At 35.9% G+C, this 11,162-nt stretch overlaps 1 protein-coding gene across 3 annotated transcripts in view; it reads right to left on the reverse strand.

Annotated features, from left to right (window-relative positions):
- LOC122816572 (hemoglobin subunit alpha-D-like) overlaps positions 1–10,868 on the reverse strand; it is an 85,370-nt gene extending 74,502 nt beyond the window's left edge. For all 3 annotated transcript variants that reach the window (XM_044089437.1, XM_044089435.1, XM_044089438.1), the window contains exon 1: positions 10,679–10,868. In XM_044089437.1, coding sequence (XP_043945372.1) covers positions 10,679–10,773 — 95 coding nt within the window. In that variant the 5' untranslated portion in view covers positions 10,774–10,868. The remainder of the gene's footprint in view (positions 1–10,678) is intronic.
- Positions 10,869–11,162: the final 294 nt, after the last annotated feature.

Here is an 11,162-nt window from a genome sequence, read left to right on the forward strand (position 1 = left end):
ATGATAAGGTGGGCAATGTAGAAGGTCTTCCTAACTACTTTAGCTACATGGGTGTCGAATGACAGACTACTATCAACCTGGGTCCCCAGGTCCCTGATAACTTCTTCTGTACTCAGTGGATTGCCACCTATTTGGTAGCTAGGGGTAACCTTGTTTTTCCCGAAGGGTATGACTATGCATTTTTGGCATTTAACTTTAGGCCATGGCTCTGGCACCAGTTATCCGTTTCTGTGAGACCCTTCTGAAGGATATCTGTGTCAGATGTGTTTTCTACTATGGCCCAGTTTGCAGTCATCTGCAAACTTTGTCAGCCATAACCCTCCTGTGTTTGCTTGTACTTCGGAAAAGTAGATGCCAAACAAGAGTGGGCCCAGGACTGAGCCCTGTGGTACACCACTTGTGACAGGCTTTGAGTCTGACATGGCGCCAGCAACTCTGACCCTGTGGGTTCTGTCACTCAGCCAGTTTGCAACCCATCTTGTGATGTATGGGTTAACATTTAAGCTGATGAGTTTTTCAATGATACCCGAGTGGGGTATTGTATCAAAGGCCTTCGCCAGATCGAGGTAGGCTGTATGGACTGCCTTTCCCTCATCAATGGCTTTGGTGACTGTTTTGAAAAACCAAAAAACAACTGGAAGCACTTGAATGTAACCACCAAAAACAACGAACAAGTGCTATAAGCCAAAGAAAACTGCAGAACCACAAATCCACTTCGAATCTTTTAATGAACCAACTCCACAGACCATACACATTAACGCAGTTGCACAGAACAATATAATAGCGTTTTCATCCAATCCACTTGGACTTCATCAGACAATGTTCTAACATTTAATTACTCTATATATATTAAATGACCAACCCTCCAACCAATAAAAATCCCCCAAAGACATTTAAATTAAACCTATGAACCAACAAGCCTCATAAATATTAAAATTAAAATAAATAACTAGCTATGAAAGTGCGTGTGCATAAACATCTAAAATATCTACATAATTAAAACCTATGAATCACATAAATAAAGTGCATATGTATATACAATTGATTAAATGATTTTATACAAACATTGTTGAACAAAGTGCTTGTGCTTACTAACATACTAATGTTCTAAAACATAATGCAGCAACTCCCTCTACTGTCATAAATCAATATTGCGCATAACATTCCACAACACAAAAAACCACTTACTTTGAAACAAATTGAATTAAAACCTCACTAAATACTGTTTAAATATGAATACTTTACATAAATATAATTAAATAAACATATTTCAACACATCAAATACTATCACATTCTATTCTATTTAAAAACTATTAAATGTTATTAGCCCTTATTTTTAATAAGGATGAAATACTCAAGTAATCATTTAACCCTGGTTTTTTACTGGTCTCCAGGTACACCTGCCACCACAATTCCTTACTCTCCAAGATCTCTTCCCAAGTACCTCCCCTTATATCCTTTTCAACCTGTTGTAACACGAAAAAATAAAATTTACATCCTCTACATTCTTTACTATGCTTGAATAAGGCACTAGTTTCTTTCCCTTTTTGAATATCATATACGTGTTCATAAATTCTTTTCTTTAATTCCCTTTCTGTTTTTCCCACGTAATATGATGGACACTTATCACAAGTTGCCAGATAGACCACCCCTTTTGTATCACAACTATATTTACCTTTGCTCTTAATTAACATATTTCTACTATCTATAAATATCTCACTCTTATTACTAATATATGAACATTGATTGCACCGGCCACATTTATACGTTCCTACTTTTTTTCTCAACACGTCATACTTCCCATAATCCATATCCTTTTTGTTTTCCAACATGTTTTTTATACTTCTTGAATTTCTAAAGATAATCTTCGGTTTAAAACTATTTATTCCTTCTATGTCTGTTAAAGCAGCAAATTTATCCCATTCTTTACTTAAAATATTTCTTATTCCCATATTATGAATGTTATACTCAATTATGAGGTTTCTATGGTACTGGTTATCCTCAGTCACCCTATCCTTGTTTTCTTCACGTGTTGTTTTAAATTCAATCCTACCCATAATTGGTTTAAATCTGTCTGCCCTACCTATTTCTACTTCCCTTCTAATGTCATTTACAAATTTCTCTGGGTATCCCCTTTCAATAAACATCTTCTGCAATGTATCACATTCAACAAGAAAGTCTTCATCCAGGGTAGTCATCCTTGATCCCCTCACAAACTGCCCTTTAACTATGTTACGCTTGCAGTGTAAGGGGTGCGCACTTTCATAATGCAAATAAGAATTGACATAGGTTTTTTTCCTATATACCCTGGATGAAAATGACTTCAACGTGTTATTTTTAACCAATTCAATGTCCAGATACTGTAGAACCTCATGATTGACATTATATGTAAATTTAAGGAAGTTTGTAGTTTTACCTATATATTCCAAAAATTCCTTGAATCTTTCTTGCCCCCCTATCCAAAAAATAACTATATCATCTAGGAATCTTTTATACATAATCCATTCCTTCTTAAATTCTGATTTTAATATATATTTTTCTTCCCATTTGGACAAAACTATGTTGGCATATGTTGGTGCACATGCCGCACCCATAGACACCCCAGTCCTCTGTTGAAAGTATTCACCATCAAATAACAAAAAATTGTATTTTAAGACGGTGTCCATGAGTGCCACTGATAAAATCTTGTCTTCTTGTGTCATAGTTTTGTCCAAAAATACACATTCCTCAAACCACTTCATTCCACTATTGTGTGGTATGCAGGAAAAAAGATCCACTATGTCTATAGTTATAAATAATAGGTCGGTGCTATAACATTCAGGTGTTAATTGTTTTAAAAAATCCCATGAGTCTTTCAATATTACTTGATTACTTGTCCATATATGCTTGGTTGTAATATCTATATATTTTGCTAGGGGTTCTGTTTTAGACCCTCCTGCAGTAACAATGGGTCTTGGGGGGGGTCCATCACATTTTTATGGACTTTCGGGATTCCGAACATGGTGGCCATCCTAGGTTTTACTACTGTTAAAAACTTGTGTAGTTCAGGCTTTAACACCCTTTCTAACACAAAGTCATTCAACATATTGTCTATTCGATGATACGCAACATTTACCTCATTTCTTGAGATAACTGAATATTTTGTTTCGTCTCTTAGAATCATGTTCATCTTTCCTTCATAGATTATGTTGTCCATAATGACGACACCCCCCCCCTTATCTGGTTTCATAACTCTGATAGTGTCCTCATTAATTAATTCCATTAATGCCTCTTTTTCATCTTTATTCAAGTTATTATAGTATATCTTCCTATTATTATTATTATGTTCAGTTCTAATTCCTTCTTCCAAAATTCTTTCAAAATTTCTTAACTGGGGTAACAAGGGTGGGTTAAAAGTAGATTTCCTTTTCAATTTTATAACTCTATTATCACTACTATAACCATTATTGCTTGCCAAAACACTCAAATTAATTCTTCGCATAAACAACTTGGTATCTAGAATTGTGGTGGTGGTGTCACCCTTTGAACTAGGAATAAATTTAAAACCTTTACTAAGTAATTTAAAATGATTAACCTTAACATCAAAATTACCATAATTGTAAATAGAAAAATCCTTATATGTATGAATAACTTTATTTACAACATTAATATCATGTACTTCATTTCTATCCAAATTCGGGTTGTTTGGAGAGTGGGTGTTTATCAATACCTCCCCCTCCCCCTTCTCCCCCCCTCCTGTAAAAATTTTCCCTATAATTGTGAGGCTTGTATACTTCTTCTGTTTCCCTTACTAAAGGAGGGAAATCTTGGTCATAGGTAAAGTCATTCTGAAAATCAGAGTGACTATAAATGGGTTTATTCCATTTCCTATTATTGACAAAATTATTAGCATTCTTTTTAGTCATGATAGGTTCTGGATAGTTAGTCCCATTTTCATATTCCATAATGTCCCTGTGTAATTTACCTAATTTACGTTGCATAACCACATTACATTTGTCATCAATTTCATGCCTAATATTATAATATTGTTGTTTCTCTTCCTTGATACTAAATATTAGGTCATTTTTAATAGCTCCATCCATTTCATCAATGTCTTTAGTCAAACACTTAATATTTCTTTCATTTTCTTCTATTATTAATTTAATAACATCCAAACCACATTGATTAAATACCTTGAGCAAATTTTTATGAAAAATAGAACCACAGGTGACATTGTTTGGATACTTACAAATACGAAGACCTTTTGGAACAATTTCCTTTTTTAAGCATTCTAATAAGTATGCATTTTCTATATGTAAAGTTTTGAACCTAGTCATAAGGCCTTTGAGTTTATCAATTTTAACCACATAAGTCTCTCCTTCTTGTTTGTCCAAACCAACGTGTGTATCCATGCCAAAGTCTATATTTCTATTCAACCAATCTTTAGTGCTGATATGGTTTGAACAATCAGTACCTTTGCTTAAATCCGTGCGAGTCGGTTTCTTCCGTTGAGCCCCTGCAGCTGCTCCACGACGCTCATTATTCACTTCAGCCCCTTCGGATTCGACCCCCAGAATGTTAGGAGTGATTAGAGGATTGAAATTAGTCGCTGAGCCCTCGGAAAAGTCGGCGGCGTCATCTTCTTCGCCCATACGCTGCCTCTTCCGTTTGCTTCTGCTATTAGGCTGTTGTACATCCTCGAACACAAGTTCTTCACAACCTAACTTAGTTTGACTCACTAACATCTTGTGGCAAAGGGGAGTGAGTAAGTCTATGAGCTCGGTCAACTGCCCAATCAGCTTCCTTGATTGGCCGAGCTCCTCCGATGCTTCCGAACTCATTGCTGTCCGTTTTTCTTTTCAAAAGGTTTTCTTGGCCCAGAATAACTCACGAAACACCAAAAAACAACTGGAAGCACTTGAATGTAACCACCAAAAACAACGAACAAGTGCTATAAGCCAAAGAAAACTGCAGAACCACAAATCCACTTCGAATCTTTTAATGAACCAACTCCACAGACCATACACATTAACGCAGTTGCACAGAACAATATAATAGCGTTTTCATCCAATCCACTTGGACTTCATCAGACAATGTTCTAACATTTAATTACTCTATATATATTAAATGACCAACCCTCCAACCAATAAAAATCCCCCAAAGACATTTAAATTAAACCTATGAACCAACAAGCCTCATAAATATTAAAATTAAAATAAATAACTAGCTATGAAAGTGCGTGTGCATAAACATCTAAAATATCTACATAATTAAAACCTATGAATCACATAAATAAAGTGCATATGTATATACTATTTGATTAAATGATTTACTGTTTTGAAAAAGTCAACCAAGTTTAGAAGGCATGATCTGCCTTTGACAAAGCCAAACTGGGATGGATCCAAAGTCTGCAAATTCCCTATGTCTTTATTTATGAGGTCCATTATGATCCTCTCCATGGCTTTGCAGATAAGGCTTGTCAAGCTAATGGGCCGGTAATTTCCAGGGTCGGTGGAGTCTTAATCATCAGCACTAACTGCAGATACTGCCATAACTCCTAATTTTTGAATTTGATTTATTAGTCTACACTCTCTGTAAGCCATCCCTCCCAAGTTATGGCTGAAGTGGTCACCCAGGATCAGTTCACTAGGCCAGTTAACAAACAAGCAAATAAATAAATTAGTTTAATTAAAATGTGAAGGCTAATATGAAGTTACCTGTCAAAAGGGAAGTGAAATACAAAAGTATGTAACAAAGTCAGTGTATGATGGAAAGTTGTATAGACGAGGAATTATTACAAGTATGTATTTCAGACTCCAACAGAATAAAAGTTTTTAGAATTTCATTAAAGAAAAAAATGAAGTATAAAAGTTTGAAGAAGGAAATATTGTAAAGATGTATGTTTATTATAAAAGAACTGCTGAAGAAAGAATACATACAGTGGACAGAATTTCAATGACGTTTAAGGACTTTAATATAACAACATACGGGAGATTAGAAAGAAATGGAAAATAGGATTTGGTTTGTGAAAATGAAATGGAAGTTTATATACTGAAAATGCAATATAATAATAATGTGCTGCTCACTTTCAAAATAAGAAATGACAAGTATTTGATTTGATTGGAATTGATATTTTTTAATAAAGCCACCATATAGATTTGGTGCAATTATTTAAATTGTAGCTTTTTTGTATTATTTTTAAAGACTGTAAAATTCTTCTTCTTAAAATGTTTAATAATACTTTAGAGCGTTTCTCCCTGAGCATCCACTGAAAATGGGCTACTACCCAGACAGACTTTCCTGGTAATCAAATGTCAGTAAAGAAATCAGTAAATAAGAAGTGCCATGCAATTTGTATCTAATCAAACACCAGCTCAAGCAGAAGGAACTTTAGTTTAATGTCTCATTTGTAGGATGGCACCTCAGGGGTGCAGCTCCCCCCCCCCCCACACACACACACACACATGCATACAATGCCACACTGCGATGGCAGAATTGGAACATGATTTTGAAGAGCCTTCTGGTCTTCCCAGCATTAAATGCAAGTGTGCAACCTGCTGAGTGCAGAAGATTCAGTCCAAGCCTATATAAATACAAACAAACCACTAAGACTCAGACTGCATCATCTCACAAGCAATCCCTACCCTATTACATGAAGTCATGGGATGGCAGGTAAAGCCGGAGTGAACATGACAATTTTGTCTGTAATTTGATTGAGGGACAATATCATGAAGGAAATATCTCTTAAAGCCACTTTTAGTAAATATTAACATCTATACTTTATCCATTGTTGTGTAGTCATAGTGCTGTTATACATATATAACTTACGGACAGTATAGAGGGTTCCCCTCCACACATGAGGTGTGGCGGGGGGGCTTCCTCTCCAGCAAAAAAATATATATTAATAATAATAATATTTGTTATTCAGTGAAAGTATTTTTTAATGTCATTTGGCAAATTGCTTTTGAGGAATCATCATGAATCCTATATGTCAGGATGCACTTTCAAGTCCAAGGCTGCTTAATGCAGCCATACCTGTCAACTGTACAAAGTTTTGCAGAACGTCCAGATTTTTGCTTCGTATTTTTCATCTGTTCCTCATAAAAATTGAGATTTTCTGGTAAATTGTTGAATATTGAAGTCACTAAATAATACTAAATAAAGACAAACATTTGAGTTTCAGACTTTATATCCTTCAGAAAATATACAATAATGCAAAACCTTTTATTCTAGCAACTTTCCAAGTTTATAGCAGCAATATTTAAATTCTGTCCATACTTTTGGGCCTTTGTCCTCCCATTCTTTCTGGCTTTGTCCAGATTTCTTGCACTAAGAGGTTGAGAGGTATGAGCCATCCCTACTCATGTGAGCACCTTCATCCTGGCAGCTGCAAGCAGCCCATGAATATCTGACAAAATCCAAAAGGAGACAGGTGACTTCAGCAGCTCACCGCACACAAGGCTGAATGAAGCTGAAGCCCCAAGCCACAGCCAGCTGCACAGCTCCAGAAATGTACCACTGCTAAATGAAGACTAAGGGACAAGGCAGCACTAATGGAGTCTATTTATAACTGCAATTCCAGCAGTCATATGATTCATTAAGATAAGGTTCAAAAGGATTCAATTAAGTGTAAAAATGCTTTCTAAAATGCAGCAGTCTCAGAACCGATTCGAATATGTAGAGAAGAAGCAGGAAGTGCACTACTTTGCATGTGATACAGTACTCAAACACCATGATAGTCATCAAATATTGTCTATACGTTGTGTAGTCATTGCAAAGGCATACAAAATAATAATAAACATTATCCACATGTCACAAAAATTGTACCGAGATGTATAGTATTCAAGTTATGCAGGGACTACAGTTCTGCGCCCCTTTTAGGAATGTGTTTGGAGTGATTAGTGATAAGGCTTTCAGCTAGACTACCTTGATAATTCTAAAAGATGGAGCCTTTTAAAAGAATAGTTGATCTGATAGTAGTATAGAGGTAGGTGGGCCTCTGGTGGAAAAGGTAGAAAGAGACATGTTAAGAGCAAAACAAGCACACTAACGAGAGATTAGAGCAGCTGCAGACCTAAAGGAAGAATCTGTACATCATGATCTCATAGCAGAAGGTAGGGAAATCCAGGTGACAGGGGCGAGGTTTGAAGAAGCGTTTTCTGAAAAGACAAAATGAGGATCTAAGTAAGGTCTGAGCACTTGCCTGTTGTAACCTTAAAGAGACAGGAGTAAGGAGTTTACAGTTCAAATGCAGAAGAAAGATATAAAATATTTTTTTCTGTAAAATATACAAAATCTTGTTTTTCTGCTGAGGAAATAAAGACATCAGCCCTGCTAAATAATATAACCAAATCCAAAACAATTTATCTCTAAGAAAACAAAAAAAAAACAGTTTATGGCTATCGTGGAGAGAAATGACTGTTTACTTTGAAACTATCTTTAGCCTATATTTGACAATGTGTTTCATGAAACTGTATTCAAACTGACAGTTTCTTCAATCTGTCTTGCTACTCTTGTAATCATATGTTATTGGCCATTGGATAAGCAGAAAAGCTATTCCCAGTTTATCAGTGAAACATAAATTATCCTGTCATATTATCCTATCACTGCTTCCAAATCTGAAATAAACACATTAGTATTTGGTACATAGCAGCAGGCCCTTCATTTAGTTATTCAATAAGCATCCTTCACTGTCTTTGTACTGGAGCCCAGCTCCTCCTGTAATGTTTCACTTTATTCACATTGGTCAACACTAACAGATCAGGAAAACACCTGCCTTGAGCTCAGAACATATCATCTACTACTCCAGGTTACACAGAAGTTATTTTCAATTATTTATAGCCTTTGGTTTCACTTTTCTATGTGTTTGTCAAGCTCATATCTGTTCTAAGTCAATTCATTCTGATCACAAACACAGATGGGGATAAAGTGGGAATCAGAAGTGCTATCCTGTGGGGATTTGGAAATTTTTATATGCTCTTAAAATTTCCATTAGATAAAAACTTAAATGCAATAGTTACTAAGCTAACTAGTGCATGCTTCCACATATCTAAGATTACCAGCTAGGGCACATGTAGATTTATCATGGGACTAATGCTCTCTGAGCCCCAAGTTGTAAGAACTGTTCTTCCCTCAGGTAGACTCTTGTGTGAGATTACCTGGCATCTGCTGCTAGCATTGGACACTCACTAACATGATCCCTTCCTGGCTAGGCCCAACAGCAGTGAACAACTAACCAGCATCACATGGGGCAACATCAGGGCTGCATCGTTCTCTGCAACTAAGGTAGCTCCATATTACTGAATGTGCCTTTCTCAATACATATAGTGTTCAAAATACACAGTGCTCCTACATACTCCCAGGCATGTGTTCAACCAAGACATACTGGCATGGTCATGTGATGTCTAACAGCAAACCAGCATCTTTATAGTCCAACTGTTGCTACCTAGAAACTGTTGCTACCTAGATTTACTTTCCAGGAAGCATCTCTCCATATTCTTAGACGCAATTTTATTTGTCCCTCCTCATGACCTTTTGGTGGTATCCTGATCTCCATTTGTCTGGGATTCATAAAAGTTCTCATCTTATGGGTACAAGAAAAAGCGTACCTAAGCCCTATATGCAGGAACACTGATTCTCCATTATTTTCTTTGAAAAATATGAGTATATCTCAAATCTGGACTGTGCAAGTATTAGAAAAATGTGTTTTTTAATAGAAGCTTAGGACCACAACATTCATTCATTATAGCTTGTATTTCTTCATATATTTCCTACTTACAATATTGTTAGTTGTTGAGCGTCCTTTGCTTAGGATCTGTTTTAATTTTGCATATGTATAGATGCACTAAATCTTATACTGCCATCATGCTAATGAATGGAAGTTATTTTAGAGATCAAATGTCATGAACATGAAATTAATTTTTTAAAGATAAATGAGTGCCACTGTCTACAGTGTATCACCGAGTATGCCTTGAAGGCATTGATGTAGTATCTTTCTGTCTTCCCAGTGGTTATCTTTGCACTAGTTGCCCTGCTACAAGCACTGGTCTTCAATAACACATCCATGCATACAGACTCTGTCCTGGAATCTGTCAATATTTTTGTACCTGAGAAATGGCAGAAAAATGATGCAAACCTTCTGCTTGCTAAAGTCTTGAACATAGCATGGCGCCCATATGAGTAAACAGCAGGTGGCCCTGTCCGTGTTTCTGCCAAACAAAGCATTGATGTCTGTCAGTCACATTGTGGACTACAATATACATGCACCCCACTCAGTCACTTGCATAGTTCACAACACCTCACTGATAATGGTACTCGTTGCATTCCTTGGTGATTATCACTTTCAGATGGAGTAACAAATTCCGTATCAGTGATTCAGTAAAGCTTTCCAGAAGGGCACTAGAAGTGTGACGATAACAATCGATAATAACTCCCTTGACACATGAATCCTTGGTGCCATATCATTGTAATGTAAGGTCTTACATGCATTAATCACTGGCCACACCCTGTTACTTGCTTCTTCTCATAACATTCAAAACAGCTTCTTATTTGTCTTAAAAGGTCAGTAACACATTGGGTTCTTCCACATTAAAACAACAATTAATTGTTTCCTATATTGTAAATTATAGAATCTCAAATTAATTTTAACTAAGTGTGTACAAATTAATATAATTTTAATTCAACAAATAAGAACATTACCTTGTGAGTGCCTGAGCACCAAATTCTTCTATATATGGAGAAATTCTCTCCCATACTGCAAGTAAGATTGTCTTCTCAGCCTTACTCAGAGGCATGGCTGACAATTTATACCAACACTAAATAAACAAACAAACAAAAAAAATAAGTCATTCCACTGCTTGTCTGGTAACTGCTAAAAAATATCCATAAAGAAAAGGGGCACTGGTGTCAGTTTATCACCAAGTGGAGGAGAGCTTAACTTATCTTTTTTACTGTTAGAATTCAGTACTAAGTGTTTTCTACAGATAAGAACAACACTACCTCACAGGACAAATGTATCGAAAACACTGCAGACTTAATGTAATTCTGAGCTCAGAATTTGTACACAAGGGAGATTTTAAGCTATTGTACGATTACAGTTTTTTTATTTTTTTGTAATGCACAGCTTTGGGCAAAAGTCATATCAAATCTTCACCTGTTTTCAAAGCATGCAAATGCTAACATT

Source organism: Protopterus annectens, chromosome 12.part0 (genome assembly GCF_019279795.1).
Source record: "Protopterus annectens isolate FY-2018-M chromosome 12.part0, PAN1.0, whole genome shotgun sequence".
Lineage (NCBI taxonomy): Eukaryota > Metazoa > Chordata > Ceratodontiformes > Protopteridae > Protopterus > Protopterus annectens.